At 45.9% G+C, this 20247-nt stretch overlaps 1 protein-coding gene and 1 long non-coding RNA gene across 6 annotated transcripts in view; one reads left to right on the top strand and one right to left on the bottom strand.

The window, feature by feature from the left end:
- The window catches only part of WDR60 (WD repeat domain 60), a 61483-nt gene extending 43851 nt beyond the window's left edge, over positions 1–17632 (bottom strand). For 2 of the 5 annotated variants that reach the window (XM_023746909.1, XM_023746910.1), the window contains exons 1-6: positions 17541–17632; positions 16029–16082; positions 14838–15231; positions 13386–13477; positions 1031–1339; positions 68–123 (exon numbers count right to left, since the gene is read on the bottom strand). In XM_023746909.1, the coding sequence (XP_023602677.1) occupies positions 68–123; positions 1031–1339; positions 13386–13477; positions 14838–15231; positions 16029–16082; positions 17541–17555 (920 nt within the window). In that variant the 5' untranslated portion in view covers positions 17556–17632. Of the gene's footprint in view, positions 1–67; positions 124–1030; positions 1340–12625; positions 12642–13385; positions 13478–14837; positions 15232–16028; positions 16083–17540 lie in introns of those variants that run through there. The other 3 variants (XM_023746911.1, XM_023746913.1, XM_023746912.1) reach the window with 3 other exon arrangements.
- Positions 17633–17671: 39 nt separating this feature from the next.
- LOC106695000 lies at positions 17672–19373 on the top strand. The gene is made up of 2 exons (XR_001346091.2): positions 17672–18096; positions 19168–19373. It is a non-coding gene; the product is annotated as an uncharacterized LOC106695000 (long non-coding RNA).
- The last annotated feature ends 874 nt before the right edge of the window (positions 19374–20247 follow it).

Below are 20247 nucleotides of genomic sequence, written 5' to 3'. Positions count from 1 at the left end.
TGTGCACGAATTTCATGCACCGGGCCTCTAGTGCATAATAATTAGCCAAAGAACACGTATTCCTTACTGGCCACCAGTCCCATCTCTCTTTGAACTGCCACCCTGGTTTCTGTGTTCAACATTCTGTAAAAGAAAAAAATTCCATAACCATTCATTAGTAAATCAAAATGAATTGACTGTAATTAATAAACTCTGTAAAACACTTATGGGCTCAAAATTTAACAGCAGCAGCTATGCCATACATATTTTTAGTCAGGTAATTATGTAAGAGGGATGAACAAAAGTCGATATATTAAAAGTGTAGTAGCTCAGTAAGTAATTGAAAGTTATACTTATCAATTTCATATTCTTTTTAGAAAAGTAGGACTAGTTCATTACACTGCTTAAAATTAAACTTTCAAATATATGGAATGTGGCTATTTCACAGATCTATGCACCTGTAGAAAAAGAATTTTAATAATCTTCTCTTACATTAACAAATGGTTTAAAATAAAATGCATTAGATTGTAGAAATGGCCAAGGATAGGCAGGCTGACAGGGGGCCCTGGCCGATGTTGTTCAGTAGTTAGAGTGTCGGCCCACCCACCAAAGGGTCAATCTCTGGTTGAATTCCCGGTCAAGTGAATATATCTGATTGCAGGTTCGATCCCTGGCCCCAGGGAGGAAACCAATCAACGTGTCTTTCTCGCATCGATGTTTCTCTCTTTTCCCTCTCCCCCTCTCCCTGTTCCTTGTACTCCTTCTAATAATCAATGGAAAAAATAACCTCGGGTGAGGAATGAATGAATGAATAAATAAATAAATAAATAAAATATCAGCTTTCTCTGTTAAATTTCAAAATTTTATGACAGATTTCTGAATGTGTCAAAAATGCTTCCTATCTCCTAGGTCAGGAATCTCTATGTACTGACCATGCAACACAGACATGAACCGTGTCTTACACGGTGATGACTCAGCACAGTCCCGCCCGGGCTAGGCAGCCGTGCTCCTGCTACAGGGCACCCAGGGCAAGCAGCACCAGGACACGCACCTTGAGCTCTCTTTTCCTATGCTCCTCTTTCGATGACCTCTCTTTTCTGTCCATGCTACCTCGGTGCCTCTCGTCATCAAAGTGAAAGCCTTCTTTATGTGCTTTCTCTTTGTGTCTTCTCTCCCCTTCATTTTTGGAGAGCGAGTTGCTTTTTTCTTTTGAGGACTTCTCTCTCTTTTCCCTGGTGCTGCTTTTATCACGATGCTTCTTCCCTCGATCAGCCTCTTTGTGCCTCCTGTGTCTTCTTTCACCCTCCTCTTTATAAAGCCAGTAATTAAGGGGGTTGTCCTTGCTGTCACCGTACTGCAACTATGAAAGGACACGGAGAAAGGTGCATGAGCACAGGAGACGCACACGCTGTCTTTTGTGCATGTTCTGACAAAGGCGAGGAAGGCCAAACCGCCACTTCCCTGCAGCCCTCTATCCTGCAGGGACCTTCCACACACTCCCTGATGACACGCTCCACAAAGAAAAACCCGCTGCTTCACTGGCTACCCACCTGCAGGGTGGCACAACCCTGCAGCCCACCGCCCTCCTCCTGATGTGGGAACAAGACTCAAATCCCTGTACAATCCAGACTTCTCTATGGGCCCCTCACCACGTCAGTCATCCCCCAACTCCAGCACATCCCAGGCTGCACCAAGAGCAGGCTCTCCTGTGACAATCTCTCCATAGGCTGCCCCACAGGCTGTCTCTGAGGCAGTTTGCACCCCTGGGCCTCACACACAGGGACATTTAAGACCAGGTGCGCCCTGACCGGTTTGGCTCAGTGGATAGAGAGTCGGCCTGCGGACTGAAAGGTCCCAGGTTCAATTCCGGTCAAGGGCATGTACCTTGGTTTCGGGCACATCCCCAGCAGGGGGTGTGCAGGAGGCAGCTGGTCGATGTTTCTCTCTCATCGATGTTTCTAACTCTCTATCCCTCTCCCTTCCTCTCTGTAAAAAATCAATAGAATATATTAAAAGAAAAAAAAAGACCAGGCGCCATGGTTTTGCCATCACTGTACCTCAGACCACGTGGATGCTCAGTGGTAACATGACGCCCATCTCAGGCCATGGTTGCTGGTATGCAGGACATGTTGTCAGTGTGTAGTGTTTGGGCTCAAACTCCCAGCTCTGGGAGCATCATGACCCCACAAACCTCTGCTCACACCAATTAGCACTCCCTGGTCGCCTGCTCCAGGCCCAGGCTTTTGACTGTGTGGCTCCCCCTCATCCCCATCCCCCATGCTTCTCTCCTCTGGTGGTCGCTGGCAGTCCCCATGCCCCCACCCTGCTCATCTCCAGGGGACACACTTTCCAAGAAAACATGCAGATAAGTCCTGGACAAAACTCCTCAGTTTCATCAATCAGACGCCTGCCACCAGAATAAATTCTATGGGATTAAAGATTCAAGTGCTAAAATAATTATAAGGACCCAAAACAAAACACAGGTGACTATTCAATTATAAGGACTCAAAACAAAACACATGGTGTGGGGAAGGTGCACTATACATCGACCACTTCATAACTTTAAACTTAAAGTATGAAGATTCCACAAATGAAATTCAAAAAACACAAAGAGTAGCGACAACAATGAAAAGCAGAGTTAATCCTTAAAGTGCCCTTAAATGAAAAGGACTCGAGATTAAAATGGAAGCGGAGTAAGTAGATGCTGCACAGACACATTCTCAAGACTAAACTGGAATTACAACTAAAACACAGAAAAACTTCCTGAATAATCAACAGAGGAGACATAGGACAGAACCCTGATACCTGAGGACCAAAAGTGGAGACGGCATAGAGACTGGTAGGAGGGGTAGAGACTGGTAAAAGGGCTGGACGGGTGCCCACAGACAGCAGATGAAGTCCAGGAGAGATATCTCAGCTGTGGGGGGAGCCACTGAGAACTCCAGGGTCTAATCCCCAAGCTGGGCCCCCCAGCAGAGAGCACCAGAACTAAGAGAGTACCCACCTAACATCCGGCTGTGAAAAGCAGCGGGCTGCTGCCTGCCAGGAAGAGAGCTAGAAATTCAGGCATTCCCTTAAAGAGCCAATGCACAAAATTCCCTGTGTAGCCACCCACCTTGTGCTCTGGCAGAGGGAGAGCGGACTGGACTGGAGCTGTGCTAGAAGCCAGGATCGGGGGCTCTGGGCTAAGAGCTCAGAAGGCAGACACCCTGGTTTTCTATGCTGAGTCATTCCCTCATGCTATGGAGGCCGTCTTTCTCAGGAAGACATTTGCTATACAGGTGGCTTTGCCTGGGGGAAGAGAGTTGACCCACTCTATTGGAAAACACCTTGCCCCACAGAGCAGAGAAGAGACTGAGAATAACAACTATCCTCCAGGTAGAAGCAATTGCCCCACCCTGTTGAACAAAACTCTCACCACACCTGTAGACAATTGCCTGAGCGCAATTCAAGACAAAAATCCTATCCATCTGTAGACAGAGGCAATCTCTAGAGCAGCGGTTCTCAACCTGTGGGTCGCGACCCCTTTGGGGGTCGAACGACTCTTTCACAGGGGTCGCCTAAGAAAAGAACATAGTTTTTGTGATTAATCACTATGCTTTAATTATGTTCAATTTGTAACAATGAAAATACATTCTGCATATCAGATATTTACATTACGATTCATAACAGTAGCAAAATTATAGTTATGAAGTAGCAATGAAAATAATTTTATGGTTGGGGGTCACCACAACATGAGGAACTGTATTAAAGGGTTGCAGCATTAGGAAGGTTGAGAACCACTGCTCTAGAGGCTTTGAATCTTTGCCTGATCTAATTAGTAAGAAATGGCGTTTGACACTGTCCTGCACTAGAGATTGAGAGGCGTAGCAGATCTACCTAATACATAGCCACAGGCAGCCAAAATGAGGAGACAAAGAAACAACCCTCAAATGAAAGAACAAGATAATTCTCTAGAACAGTGGTTCTCAACCTTCTGGCCCTTTAAATACAGTTCCTCATGTTGTGACCCAATCATAAAATTATTTTCGTTGCTACTTCATAACTGTAATGTTGCTATTGTTATGAATCGTAATGTAAATATCTGATATGCAGGATGGTCTTAGGGCAGTGGTTGGCAAACTGTGGCTCACGAGCCACATGCAGCTCTTTGGCCCTTTGAGTGTGGCTCTTCCACAAAATACCACGTGCGGGCGCGCATGTACAGTGAAATTGAAACTTTGTGGCCCATGCACAGAAGTCAGTATTTTGTGGAAGAGCCACACTCAAGGGCCAAAGAGCCGCATGTGGCTCGCGAGCCACAGTTTGCTGACCACTGTCTTAGGCGACCCCTGTGAAAGGGTTGTTCCACCGCCAAAGGGGTCGCAACCCACAGGTTGAGAACCACTGCTCTAGAAGAAGAGATAAATGAAATGGAGATAAAAAATTTATCTGATACAGAGTTCAGAGTAATGATGATAAAGATGCTCAGTAGCATGAGATAAGATATAGTAACCATGAAAACAGAAATAAAGAATGACATAGCACAAATAAAGAAGACATTGGAAGGAATACACAGCAGATTAGGGGAAGCTGAGGATTGAATCACTGAATTAGAAGACAGGGTTGAAAAAATCAATCAGAGAACCAAAAAGAAAAAAAACAATTTAAAAACAGGAGAACAGCTTAAGGGAGCAATGGGACAACATGAAACATAGCAATATTCAAATAGCAGGTGTGCCAGAAGAGGCAGAAAGAGAGAAAGAGATATAGAACATGTTTGAAGAAATAATGAAAGAAAACTTCCCTAACCTGGTAAAGGAAAAAGTCATACAAGTTCAGGGGGCACAGAGAACCCCAAGCAAGAAGAACCCAAACAAGCCCATGACCAGACACTTCATAATTAAAATGCCAAAAATTAAAAACAAAGAGAGAATCTTAAAGACAGCAAGAGAAAAGCAAAATGTTACTTACAAAGGAGTTCCCATAAGACTGACACCTGATTTCTCATCAGAAACTCTACAGGCCAGAAGGGAATGGCATGAAGTACTCAAGGTAATGGAAAGCAGGGATCTGAAACCAAGATTACTATATCCAGCAAGGCTATCATTCAAAATAGATGGTCAAATAAAGAGCTCCCCAGACAAAAAAAAAAATTTAAAAAAGGTTAACAGAGTACATCATCAACAAGCCAGCATTACAAGAAATGCTAAAGGGATAGATGTAGTGAGAAGAAGAAACAGAGAGAGAAACCTAGTCATACAGAATTAAAATGGCAATAAATAAGTACCTATTAATAATAACCCTAAATGTAAATGGATTAAATGCTCCAATCAAAAGGTATAGGGTAGCTGAATGGATACAAAAACATGATTCAACTATATTCTGTCTACAAGAGACCGACCTCAGAACAAAAGACACACACAGGATGAGAGTGAGGGCTGGAAAAAAGTTTTCCAGGAACATGAAAAAGAAAAAAAAGCTGAAGTAGCAATACTCAGAGCAGACAAAATAGACTTCAAAATGAAGGGTATCACAAGAGACAACAAAGGTCACTACATAATACTAAAGGGATTGATCCAACAAGAGAACATAACCCTGGTAAACACCCAAGTTCTCTGTGCCCCCTGAACTATATGCACCCAATATAGGATCATCTAAATATATAAAAAACTTCTAGAAGACTTTAAGTGAGAGATCAACAACAATACAGTCATAGTAGAGGACTTTAACACCCCACTGACTTAACTGGATAGATCTTCCAGATCAAAAAAAAAAAATTATCAATGAAACAGTGACTCTAAAGGACACACTGGATTAGATGTATTTAAATGACATTTATAGAATATTTCACCCCAAAGCTGGAGGATATACATTCTTCTCAAGTGCACATGGATCATTACCAAAGATAGACCACAAGTTGGAGCACAAAACAAGTCTCTACGAGTTCAAGAAGATTGAAATCATATCAAGCATCTTCTCAGATCACAGTGAAATGAAATTAGAAATCACCTAGAGTAAAAACACCCAAAACATTCAAACAGATGGAGGCTAAATAGCATGTTATTAAACAACTAGAGGCCCGGTGCACAAAAATTTGTGCACTCGGGGGGGGTCCCTCAGCCCAGCCTATGGCCTCTTGCAGTCTGGGACCCCTCGGAGGATGTCCACCTGCTGGCTTAGGCCCGCTCCCCGGGGGATTGGGCCTAAGATGGCAATCAGACATCCCTTTGGCAGCCTGGCAGCCCTCAGGGGATGTCCACTTCCCAGCGGGGAGCAGACCTAAACTGCAGTCGGACATCCTTAGCACTGCTGAGGAGGCAGGAGAGGCTCCCACCACCACCGCTGTACTGGTAGCCATCAGCCTGGCTGTGGCTGAGCAGAGCTCCTCCCATGTGAGAGTGCCCTGACCACCACAGGGCAGCTCCTGCATTGAGCGTCTGCCCCCTGGTGGTCAGTGTGTGTCATAGTGACCAGTCATTCCCAGTCCTTCTGCTGTTAGGGTCAGTTTGCATATTACCCTTTTACTATATAGGATAGAGGCCTGGTGCACGGGTGGGGGCCGGCTTGTTTGCCCTGAAGGGTGTCCCGGATCAGGGTGGGGGTCCCTCTTGGGTGCCTGGCCAGCCTGGGTGAGGGGCTAATGGCTGTTAAAAGCTGGTCACACCCCCTTCAGGGTGGGGGTCCCCACTGGGGTGCCTGGCCAGTCTGGGTGAGGGGCTGAGGGCCGTTTTCAGGCTGGCGGGTGACTGAGCTCCCAACCTCTCCTTTTTTTCTTTTTTTTTTTATTCTGGGATTTATTTACCTTCTATGGCTGTCACTGGAACTGAGAGCTGCCTTTAGCTCTGAGGCTCAGCTCCAGCTCTGAGACCTCGGCTGCTGAAAGCAGGTATCTGGATTTGTTTGGCTTCTATAATTGAAACACTGTTGCAACTCCAGCTCTGAGGCCCGGCTGGCTGAAAGCAGGTTTCTGGGGTTTGTTTAGCTTCTATAATTGCAACATTGTTTCTTAGAGTGCAGCTCAGAGGCCGGCAGCGGCAGGCGGGGAACCTTGGCTTCCTCAATCACTGGAGCAAACAAGCCTCCTGTTTGCTTCAGCTGCCTGGCTGCCGGCCGCCATCTTGGTTGGCAGTTAATTTGCATATTGCCCTGATTAGCCAATGGGAGGGTAGCGAAGTTACGGTTAATTACCATGTTTGTCTATTATTAGATAGGACTAGTAGCCCGGTGCACAAAAATTTGTGCACTCGGGGGTGAGGGTGAGGGGTGGGGCCAGACCCCTCAGCCCGACCTGCACCCTCTGTCATGTTCCAGGACCCCAGCCACTCCTGGTCTAGGCACAGGCCTACAGGCTTGGGGCGGCCTGGCTCCCGAGGCCCCATTTTATCAAGAGAACAAAGTCGGCGTTAGTTACAGCCCTCACCAAACCCAGTACACTGCATCTGTGCATACAACTGCCTCGTTCATGTGCCTGCTTCGCCCTACTGAATTACTAACATCTTGAGGACATAGCTCTGTCTTATCCTGCTTCACCTTCAGTGCCTGGCCTGGTGCCAGGGACCTGAGAGGGTTTGCTGAGTGAGTGAATAATGAGTGAGTGAATGAGTGAATGAATGAGCGAATAAGTGAATGAGCAAGCAGCTAAGGGGCAGGAACTTCTGCTGCGTTGCCATGGCAACACGGCAGAAGTTCCGGCCCCACTCCCCATTGCCTGAAGCCCACCCCAGGAAAGTTCCTGCCCTGCTCCCAGCGGCCTGGCACCCCTCTCCTGGCTGCATACTGAATTACTAACATCTTGAGGACATAGCTCTGTCTTATCCTGCTTCAACTTCAGTGCCTGGCCTGGTGCCAGGGACCTGAGAGGGTCTGCTGAGTGAGTGAATAATGAGTGAGTGAATGAGTGAATGAATGAGCGAGTAAGTGAATGAGCAAGTAAGTGAATGAGCAAGCAGCTACCGGTCGGGATAGTTCGCACTCCACTCTGGGCTGCCTGATGCAAACCCCGGGAAGTTCCCGCCCTGCTCTCAGCGGCCCCACTCCCCTCTCCCAGCTGCATAGTTCGCACAGGGCAAAGGCGGCCCAGGTGTGCGTGTTGGCAGATCTGTGCATTAGCACCTGCCAGCCTCGGATCCCCGCGGGAGGGCCTTTTGTGGGCGTGGCCGGTGGCGGGTGGGTGCATTAGCACCCGCCAGCCTTGGATCCCCGGAGGAGGGCCGTTTGTGGGCGTGGCTGGTGGCAGATAGGTGCAGGAGGGCCGTTTGTGGGCATGGCCGGTGGCGGATCGCTGTGGTCCCGCCCGCCAGCCCTGGGTCAGGTCCCATACGGGCCGCCTGCCGCCCGGGTCGCAGATAGCAGGCCCGGATGGCAGTGGGGCAGGCAGGATGGCACTGTCCCACCCTGCCTGCAGTATGCAAATTAGCCACCATCTTGGTTGGCAGTTAATTTGCATATCATCCTGATTAGGCAATGGGAAGCGTATTAGAGGTACGGTTAATTACCCTATTTGTCTTTTATTAGGATGAATGGGTTACCAACAAGACCAAAAAAGAAATCAAAAACTTCCTAGAAACCAATGAAAATGAGCACACAACAACCCAAAATCTCTGGGACACAGTGAAAGCAGTCCTGAGAGGGAAGTTCATAGCACTACAGGCCTACCTCAAAAAACATGAAAAATCAACAATGAACTATTTAGCCCTACATCTTAAAGAACTAGAAAGAGAACAATAAGAAAAGCCCAGAGCCGAAACCGGTTTGGCTCAGTGGATAGAGCGTCAGCCTGCGGACTGGAGGGTCCCAGGTTCGATTCCAGTCAAGGGCATGTACCTGGGTTGCGGGCACATCCCCAGTAGGAGATGTGCAGGAGGCGGCTGATCGATGTTTCTCTCTCATCGATGTTTCTAACTGTCTATCTCTCTCCCTTCCTCTGTAAAAAATCAATAAAATATATTAAAAAAAAAAAAAAGAAAGAAAGAAAAGCCCAGAATAAGTAGAAGGAAGGAAATAATAAAGATTAGAGCAGAAATAAATGATATGAAGAGTAAAAAAAAAAAACACAAATAAAAAAAATCAATGAAACCAAGAACTGGTTCTTTGAAAAGATAAACAGAATTGATGAACTGTTAGCCAAACTCATCTAGAAACAAAGAGAGAGGACCCAAATAAATAAAATCAGAAATGAAAGCAGAGAAGTAACCACTGACACCACAAAAATACAAAGGATTGTAAGAAAATACTATGAACAGCTATATGCCAACGAGCTGGACAATGTAGATAAAATGGACAAATTATTAGAAAAATACAATCTCCCAAAACTGAGTCAGGAAGAATCATAAAACCTGATTAGTCCAATAACAACTGATGAAATAGAAGCAGTAATCAAAAAACTCCCAGCAAATAAAAGCCCAGGTCCAGACAGCTTCACAGGGGAGTTTTACCAAACATTCAAAGAAGAACTAACACTATACTCCTCAAACTTCCAAAAAATCCAAGAAGAAGGAACACTTCCAAACTCTTTTTATGAGGCCAGCATTATCCTAATTCCAAAACCAGATAAAGACACTACAAAGAAAGAGAATTACAGGCCAATATTCTTGATGAACATAGATGCTAAAATCCTCAACAAAATATTAGCAAATTGCCGAAACCGGTTTGGTTCAGTGGATAGAGCGTTGGCCTGCGGACTGAAGGGTCCTGGGTTCGATTCAGGTCAAGGGCATGTACCTGGGTTGCGGGCACATCCCCAGTAGGAGATGTGCAGGAGGCGGCTGATCGATGTTTCTCTCTCATCGATGTTTCTAACTCTCTATCTCTCTCCCTTCCTCTCTGTAAAAAATCAATAAAATATTTAAAAAAAATATTAGCAAATCGGATCCAGCCATACATTAAAAAGACCATGACCAAGTGGGATTTAATCCAGGGATGCAAGGCTGGTACAACAGTCACAAATCAATAAATGGGATACCTCATGTAAAGAAATTGAAAGGCAAAAATCACATGATCACATTAATAGATGCAGAAAAAGCATCTGACAAAATCCAACACCCATTTTTTATAAAAACTCTCAGCAAGTCGGAATAGAGGGAGCATATCTCAACATGATAAAGGCCATATATGATAATACTACAGCCAACATCATACTCAGTGGGCAAAAACTAAAACCATTTCCCCTAAGAACAGGAACAAGACAGGGATGTCCACTCTTATTCAACATAGTATGGAAGTCCTAGCCACAGTGATGAGATAAGAAATAAAAGGCATCCAAATGGGAAAGGAGAAAGTGAAACTGTCATTATTCACAGATGACATGATATTATACATAGAAAACCTAAAGACTCCACCAAAAAACTACTAAATTTAATACATGAATTTGGCAATGTAGCAGGATACAAAATCAACACCCATAAATCGATGGCATTTTTATACACCAACTAGAGGCCGGGTGCATGAAATTTGTGCACAGATAGGATCCCTAGGCCTGGCAGGCGATCAGGGCCAATTGGGGCCTTCCAGCTGCTGGCTGGGGCTTTCCTTCGTTCCACGCCCCACCCGTGGTCAGCATACATCAAGCGAGTGATCGAATTCCCGGTCTCCCAGTCAAACTCCTGAGGGGACACTTTGCATATTAGCCTTTTATAGATAGGAGCTATGAATTCTCAGAAATAGAAAGTAAACAAGCAGCCCCATTTACCATTGCAACAAAAAAAATTAAATACGTAGGAATAAACTTAACCAAAGAGGCAAAAGATCTGTATTCAGAAAACTGTAAGAGGTTGAAAAAAGAGAAAGAAAAAGATATAAACAAGTGGAAGAATATACTGTGTTCATGGATTGGTAGAATCAACATCATTAAAATGTCCATACTACCCAAGGCAATCCACAGATTTAATGCCATCCCCATTAAAATACCAACAGCATATTTTACAGATTTAGAACAAATACTCCAAAAATTTATATGGAGCCAAAACAGATCCCAAATAGCTGTAGCAATCTTGAGAAAGAAGAACAAAGTTGGAGGAATCACAATACCAGATTTCAAGTTAAACTACAAAGCCACCTTAATCATAACAGCCTGGTACTGGCACAAGAACAGGCATATAGATCAAATAGAGGCCCAGTGCATGAAATTTGTACACTGGTTGGGTCCCTAGCAGCTGCCAGCTACCATCGGGTACAACCTCTCTTCCCCCGGCAGGCCCCATCCCCTGGTCATCAAACTCCCAGAAAAACTTCTGGTCAGGGGACAATTTGCATACTATACTTTTATTATATAGGATGGAATAGAAGAGAGACCCCAGAAATTGACCCAAGCCAATATGCTCAATTAATATTTGACTAAGGAGGCAAGAGCATACAATGGAGTCAAGGCAGTCTCTTCAATAAATGGTGTTGGGAAAATTGGGCAGATACTGGCAAAAAAATGAAACTAGACACCATCTTACACCATACACAAGAATAAGCTCAAAATTAATAAAAGACTTAAATGTAAGTCATGAAGCCATAAAAACCCTAGAAGAAATAATAGGCAACAAAATCTCAGACATCTCTCATAGCAATATGTTTACGGTACAGCTCCTAGGGCAAAGGAAACTAAGGATAAAATAAACAAATGGGACTACATCAAAATATAAAGCTTCTGCACAGCAAAAGAAACCACCAACAAAACAAAAAGGGAGCCTACTGCATGGGAGAACATATTTGGCAATGATACATCTGATAAAGGGTTAATATCAAAAATATATAAGAAAGTCATACAATTTAACAGAAGGAAGACAAACAACCCAATGAAAAAATGGGCAAAGGACCTAATAGACACTTCTCCAAAGAGGACATACAGAAGGCCAAGAGACATATGAAAAATGCTCAAAGTCACTGATCATCAGAGAGATGCAAATTAAAACCACAATGAGATATCACCTCACACCTGTCAGAATGGCTACCATCAACAAATCAACAAACGACAAGTGCTGGCGAGGATGTGGTGAGAAGGGAACCCTCGTACACTGCTGGTGGGAATGCAGACTGCTGAAGCCATTATGGAAAACAGTATGGAGTTTCCTCAAAAAATTAAAGATGGAACTTCCATTTGACCCAGTGATTCCACTTCCAGGAATATATCATAAGAAACGCAAAACACCAATCAGAAAGAATATATGCACCCCTATGTTCATCTATACTAATGAAAGGGTAACATACTAATTAGACCGGGTTGACCAGACATCTTCTGGTTGTCAGTCCTCCTTCCGGACAAAGCCATGGTGGCGGGGGCCAAGGCAGAGGCGGTTAGAGGTGATCAGGCCAGCAGGGGAGGGCAGTTAGGGGTGATCGGGCCACAGGAGAGGGCGGTTAGGGGCGATTAGGCAGGCAGGCAGAGGGGTTAGGGGGTGATCAGGTAGGCAGGCAGGCAGGTGAGTGGTTAGGAGCCAGTGGTCTAAACCAGCAGTCAGACATCCCCCTAGGGTGCCCGGATTGGAGAGAGTGCAGGCCAGGCTGAGGGACCCCGACCCCATGCACAAATTTTGTGCACCGGGCCTCTAGTAGCAGCATAATTTACAATAGCTAAGATGTGGAAACAGCCCAAGTGCCCATCAGTAGATGAGTGGACAAAAAGCTGTGGTACATTTACACATGGAATACTGTGCAGCAGTAAAATAGAAGAATCTCTTACCCTTTGAGACAGCATGGAGGGACCTGGAGAGTATCATGCTAAGTGAAGTAAGTCAGTCAGAGAAAGACAAGTGTCACATGATCTCACTCTTATGTGGAATCTAAGTAACAAAATAAACTGATGAACGGAGTGTATCCAGAGACATGGAAGCATGGAACAGAGTGCAGAATCTCAGAGGGAAGGCAGTGGAGCGTGGGTGGGTGGGAGATAATCAACCAAGGACATTGTATGCAGATATGCATGGCCCATGGACACAGACAATGGGGCGGTGAGGGCCTGGGGCGGGTTGGAGGGGGTCTATGGGGGGAAAAGAGGACATATGTAATACTTTCAAAAATGAAGCATTTTTTTTTTTTTAAAAAAGGACTCCACTAGAAAGGGAACAAATGCAGCAGGTGGGTTTGCCACAGGTATCAGACATCAGCTTGCAGGACACACCTGCCACAGGAGTACAAATGCCACGTGCCTGTCCTCCTGAGTCAGGACACCGCCTGGGACACATCTGCTGAGGACACAGGGACAGGACCCTGAGGACATAAGTAACTAAAACCTTTATATAAGGCAAATGGGGGCGTCTACATTTACCCCGATCCAGCAAGTTTGATTCCAGAAATGATCATAAGGACATAATTATGACTTAATGCAGAACTTACCCCCTGGGTGTCTTCCCAAGCCTCAAAGTCTATGTTACAAAATTTCCCCAATGCCTCTACCACTAACATGTCATCGATTTGCAGTGTTTGGGGCCTGGTATGCATACCTTCCTTTCTCGGTATCTTCTTTCTCTCTCTTCATCTCCTCTTTCAGAGTTCTCATCCTTCCTCTCATTCTCGTCAGTTCTTACTTTACTTACTATAAAAAGAAAACATACTTTTATTGTTTGTTTTTGTTGTTAATCTTCACCAGAGGACATTTTTCCATTGATTTTTTTAGAGAGAGTGGAATCGAGAGGGAGAGACAGAGAGAGAAACATCAATGTCGATTGGTTGCCTCCCACATGCGTCCCAACCAGGGCCAGGGATTGAGCCTGCAACCGAGGTACGTGCCCTTGACTGGAATCAAACCCAGAACCCTTCAATCCACAGGCCGACGCTCTATCCACTGAGCCAAACTGGCGAGGGCAAGAAAACATACTTTTAACATTCCCAAACTTCAGACATCTTGCTGAAGTCTTTGTAAATACTGCATTACAAAATTATGTATTAACACATGAAAACATATTCTTCTATTAGACCACATTCTACAATCTCAAGAATGGAAAGTCCTGGAATCTAAACTAAAAATGAATCTCAGAGAGACAACAGGGGTAGGTGGGTGGCTGGGAAGAGATTAACCAAAGACCTTGTATGCACATGTGCATAACCCCTGGACACAGACAATAGTGCGGGGAAGGCCTGGAGTGAGGGGTGGGGGTGGGCTACAAGCGGTCAATGGGGAAGAAAGGGGGACATCTGTAATACTTTCAACAATAAAGATAAATTAAAAATTAAAAAATCACATACAAAAATGGAATAAAGGAGATGACAGTGGCACCTGCTAAGGAGGCAACCTGGCAGGTGCAGCCTAGCTGCTGGAACTCAGAGGCACCAGCCCAACGCACGCACCTTTGGGCCCTGCGTCACCAACAGAGGTGCTGGGGCAGCACAGCGTCCAGAAAAACGCCACCTACAGCCGGTCACTGCCCCCCACCCCACCTGTGAGAGGCCAAAGGGACCAGCAGAGCCACACACACCCAGTGACAATACACACAGCTCCCTCCAATAGTGAAAAACTAGACTTTCACTTTTGAATCTGCCAAGAAAAAAAGTCATTAGGCTTAAAATGAAGAGAATCAACATTTTCAAAGATAAGGACCAAATTAAACATTCGGACAAACTGTTAAATATTGCTTAAAATAAAACTGATACTTCTGAGAAATTCTTTTACAAAAGAGCATAATGTTTGTTTATCTACAATGTGGATTGAGATTTACGAAGATAATTAATCGGGAATGTTTCAATAGTAAAACTCTAGTACATGAGAAAATCGTTACTCCTTTCATTCATTGAAATGAGTTCTAAAATACCCAAAAGGCAACCATCTTGCAAAGCACACAGTTCAGCAGGGGCACAACCAAACGCAAAGCCAGGGTGAGGCCGACGTGGGGAGTGAGCACTGCAGAGGGGCTCGCCCACATGCCTGGCCCTGGGACGGCCACAGCCCAGACACGCACCTGACCGCATCCTGTGCTCAGGCCAGTGGTGCCTGGCCGCAGGCTTGGGCTCTTCCCTCCGCACCCGGTGCTCTCCCTCACGCTCCCGGTCCCTCTCCCGGTCTTTGCCTCGGCTCTGGTGCTTCTCTGTGTCATGCTCTCGGGCCTTGTCCCTCAGCTTCTCTCTGTCCAGGTCCCGAGCGTCCCTTCTCCTCTCCCGTGGCTTCTCCTTGTCTCTGTCCCCACGAGGATACTCCCTGGAGCCATGGCGGTCTCTGTCTGCCACCCTCTCCCTGTGCTTGGCATCCCGGTCTGGGTCCCTGGGCTTCTGCTCCTTGGACTCTGGGGCATCTGTTTCCAAGTCCTTATGTAGCTTCTTTTCCTTGTGTTTCTTATCTTCTCTAGGAAGTGTCGACTGTGCAGCCAAAGCAAGAAAAAGGAAGGGGTTTCTGAGCGTGACAGCCTCAAAACCACCAGCTGCCACTGTGTCCTGCTCTCCCGCCAGCAGGAAGGGCAGGAGAAGCCTCCACAGCCACAGAGGTGTCACACTTAGCATTTCTATGACTGCAGACCAGCGCCCACTTGGGAGACATATTCCCATGTGTTGGCAAGTCAAATCTAAAACACTACCCAGATTAGAAAGAAAGAAACAGGATACTGAAGGGAAAAAAAAAAAGAAATAGCAGAATAAATATGCAAATCAATGACTAAATGGCACACAGGAATGGCTTGTGGAAGCCCTGGGGTGAGCCTTGAGAACTCACAGCTTCTTTCAGTTTAGATTTTCATAAAGAAAAAAAATAGAGAACAAGGTACTGAAGCTGTGTCACAGTCTCTGAGACTAGGCCCATCCAGGTCCTATTCAAGAACAAGGACCTTCCTTATAAAACTCTCAGGGGATCTCTCTCAATCCCCAAGCCTCTCTCCACGTATGTACACATACACACACACAGACACGCACACACAGACACGCACAATGCACACACCACACATGTACACACACAGCCTGGGCTCTGAACCATGAAAGAAGCCAGAGTTGGTGACATGCAGGCTGGGCTAGGAAACCCTTTCCCACCACAGACCCAGAGCTACTAACCACATGAGTCGAGAACACCCCTGAAATGAGCCACGTGGGAGCAAAGTTGTGTAGGGCTGAGAACCAGGAGAAACTGTCCAATCAGACCCCAGCTCAAATCTTTGAAATACATTTACCCAAAGGTGTTTTCGGAGGTCATCTGCTGTCCATGTTTCATCTTTGGTTCTTCTCTAAAAAGAAAAGTATAAAGTTGGAATTTTCCAAGTTTAAAATAATCATTTGGCAAGCTCTAGCAAGCTGCTTTTCATTAGGCCATTCTGGTCAATGGCAATCAGTCCTGAATACGCAAGAATTTACTGTCTATCGACCAGAATAAATGGTAACAGACATACAGATTTTTAAAAATTATTCACTAATCTAAAATTACCTATAAATTATTACAGAATGTGTTTCTTTGGCTACTTCACAATATAAATGTCCATACTGCCTCAAGGCTCTGCCTAAGCATAGGCAACACAGTCCTCCCTTTTCCAGGTCCCTCTGCGGCCTATCAGTGCAGTCCCAACACTCAGAAAGCTTACTTTAAGGAGGCTGGTGCTTCATTCATAAATATGAAGGGTCAGTCAGGCATTTAAGAAAAACCAACATCAGAAAGAGAAGAATCACCCTGGCCTGGTGGCTCAGTTGGTGAGACTATTGTCCTGTACACCAACAGGTTTCGGGTTCGATTCCCCATCAGGGCACATACCGAGGCTGCGGGTTTCCTCCCTGGCCCTGGCGTGGCAACCTATCGATGTTTTTCATTGATGTTCTCTCTCTTTCCCCTCCAATCTCTCTAAATTCAATAAAAGCATATCCTTAGCGGGGATTTTAAAAAGAGAGAGAAAAGAATCAAGACAAATAGAGAAAATGACCCAAGAAAATGAACAGAAGTATTTATTTTATTTTTCTAAAGGCATAAGAGTTATATCCTCTGGAAGATATTAAAAATCTTTTAAGCACAAATTAAAACATGCTACAAAAGAAGCAATATGAGAACAAGAATTCTTAATATTAAATGTAACAAACTAAAACATTTAAGTAAATAAAGCTAACTATAAAGTTGGAGAAATCCCCCTAATATACCTATATTTTTAAAAAGGCAAAGAGATGGGAAATACAAGCCGCCAGTCCAACACTTAACGAGAGACTGAATCAGAGTTCTAGAGAGAGAGGATGGAGAAAGAAAAAAGGGAGGGGCGGGGGAGAGAGAGAGAGAGAGATCCCCGAAGTGAAGGTAAAGGAGAGCTTTCCTTTTGAAAGTGATCATGAAATGTCAACAACAATGACATTCTCGGCCCAATCACACGTAGGTCTGCAGTGAATCCTGCGCATGTAATCATATAACATGCTTGGTTTTCAGATTTAAAAATCAACCTACTAACAAATCACAGGAACCTTACGCTACAGGATAACTTAAGAAAACGAGAGGGAAAAGGACAGAAGACAGAGGTCGGGGAGTCTGTGCACGTTAAGCGCTGGGTAAAAGGAGGCGGTAAACCGCACACGGGCCCCGGCCCATCCGAGTCCCCGAGGCTAAGCGGTCACGGGAGTCCGGCCCGAGCCCAGGGCCGCCGGGTGCCTGGACCCTGGGGAGATGGGCCAACTAGCCAAGGTCCGCGAACTCCCCAGAGCCCGTGTGCACCCACCTTCCCCGGCTCCATCGCCGCTCGCAGAGGCGTCGCCGACTCCTAGCAACCAGCGCGCTGCGGCGGGACAGCCGGCTACGGTTGGCCCCGCCTGCTCCGCGGCCTCCCTAGCGCGCATGCGCGACCCGGCTCCGGGCCACCGGGAGGCGCGAGCAGCAGAGCGCAGAGCGATCGCTGGCTGGGCCTTCCCTCGGCTTGTTGCGCCCGGTCAGATGCCCGAGGACGCGGGGCTGACCCCGCTGCGGGGCCGGCAGGAGCGGGGCGAAAAGAGAAAAAGGAGGCTCGGCTGCCGGGTCAGCTGCCGCGTAACCGGCTCCACTGAGCCGGGTGGCCCCGACCTGGCTCCCGGAAAGGCGGTGTGTCCGGGCTGGGGAAGCGCCGGACCTCACCCATCTGCCGTCGGTGACGGAAACGGCTTTTCATCTGGCTAAGGCTCCGCACTTTACAGACCATTTCTCCGTTTGTTGTCATTTGATAAAACACTTGTAAGAATGGCAGGAATCGATGCATTTGAAAAAGCAGTCGTGAAAGGATGACTTTTCATGCGACACGAGAGGTGAGAGCTGAATCCTGAAGGCGAGTGGCCTGCCTCTCGGGTTTATTCTCTCGTGCGGGATGGGGCGGGGCGGGTCCCACTCCTGTGAGGGGCCATGTAACTGTTCCAAACGCTATTTTCCATTTGTTTAGTGTACAAATGATGCTTACAAAATATTACACTTATTGTTTACACACACACACACACACACACACACACACACACACACGAGTCATTCTTGCCCTGGCCGGGTAGGTGACGGGTAGAGCATGGTGCAGACACTCGAAGTTTCGGGCTCAGTCCCCGCTCAGGACACACACCAGAAGCAGCCATGAATGCATGAAGAAGTAGGACAACAAATCGATGTTTCTCTCATCTCCCTTCCTCTGCCTCTAAAATCCATACATAAAACTGTTAGAAAAGAGTAAACTTGAAAATCATGTGTTAAGCAATACTTCAGTCTGTACTTTTGATATGGTTTTTCTATAGATACAAATTTTATTTTTCAGACATTGTATTTTTTAGTTATATACTGTTATGAACCGGTTTACAGTTTTATGGACCCATCTATGTGTTCCAGATACAAAGGCCATTTACTCAGTCCCTTGTCTTAGACAAAGTAACAGATCCATTAAGCCTTTTGTATTTAATTATACTCTGGTTTTTAACATACCACTCCTACCTTTTTCATTTCTACTCATCCGCACTTAGAAAGAACATAGAAGGAAGTTAGGAAAGGTAATCTTGGTGATAGCTATGATTTATTCAGGGACTGCTCCAAGTGAGGCATTCAGTAATTCATTTAATTCTCCTAGCATCCCGCAGGAGCTAGGCATGTTACAGCTTTTCAGATGAGGAGTCTGAGGACCAGAAAGGTTAATTTGCTTGCCTGAGGGCACACAGCTAGGGTGGCGGATGATCTGACACTGAATCATTCTCTTAACCACTGTGTCCTTCCGTCAACAAGAAAACAGTGGATACTGTTTCCACCTACACCCATACTGCAAGAATGACCCTTCTCCCTCACCTCCCAAGTGCAATCGCTAACTCTTGTCAAGATAATATGTCTTTGTCAATATTTTTTCATTCTAGCCTCTACCAACCCATCCTGCATTGCAGCCAGTCATCTAGCATGTGAATCTCATGGCACTCCCTGCCTCTATCTTTTTCATCACCAAACAGGACAACTTATAGAGTCACCCAAATGCACCATATTCACAGGCTTTGCAAATGCTAGTTCCTCTTTCTCACTATCTCCCCCGTGTTTGCAAAATAAATGCCTATAGATGAAGATAAAACAATGTTTCCTCAGACTTCTTAAAACAATTATTTTCTAAATAACTCACTTGCCAATCAAATATTACATTTTATCTTGTAATATTATCTTTATTCAGGGGATACCTTACTGAGTTCATGTGATGACCTGGGACTATAGAGTGCTAGAGATAGCTAAAACACAGTCTGGGCCTCCAGGAGCTTGTAATTACTAGGAGAGAGAAATATGCACACAACTACCAAATAATCTGAATGAGAGTCAGAGTGGCTTGCACCTCTACAATGAAACCTCTGTAAGGGTGTAGGGGATGCAGCTGGGACAGGGAGAGGTAGACGAGGTGGACAGAACAATTGATAAGGCCCAGATCTAGGCAGGAGGGGATCTACAACAAAGTGGAAAGAATTGAACTTAAACAGAAGGCAGCACTTTTTAAAATATATATATCTATTTTTCATTGATTTCAGAGAGGAAGGGAAAGGGAGAGAAACGCTGCAGGTTATTCCCTAGTCTTCACCTTAAGCCAGGGGGTTAGGCCGAGCCCCACATGTACCTGTGAGGTGTGTGGGGACAAGGAGGTGACAGACAAGGTGACTGGACAACCTCCTGTGCCTTCGAAGGGGCCTGCAGGGTCACAGAGCGGGGGCTGTGCCGGAATCGCTCTGACAGCGGCACAGGCTTCCTTTAAAGCTGATGTGGCACCAGGAGACTTGCCTGTGTCCTGCCAACTAGTCACCGGGTGAGGCTACCTATTCCCCAGGGTTCCTGCTCAAAGGTGCACATCAGTCATCTCTGGGGCAGTGGGAGGCTGCGGAGTGGCCTCCCCGGATGTCCACATCCGGATCCCTGGAAGCTGTGCGTGTTACCTACGTGGCATAAGGGCTTGCGATGGAGACAGG

This window comes from Myotis lucifugus, unplaced genomic scaffold, assembly GCF_000147115.1.
Source record: "Myotis lucifugus unplaced genomic scaffold, Myoluc2.0 scaffold_759, whole genome shotgun sequence".
Lineage (NCBI taxonomy): Eukaryota > Metazoa > Chordata > Mammalia > Chiroptera > Vespertilionidae > Myotis > Myotis lucifugus.
Note: the sequence above shows the minus strand (reverse complement) of the source record. Positions and strands in the feature narration are given on the sequence as shown.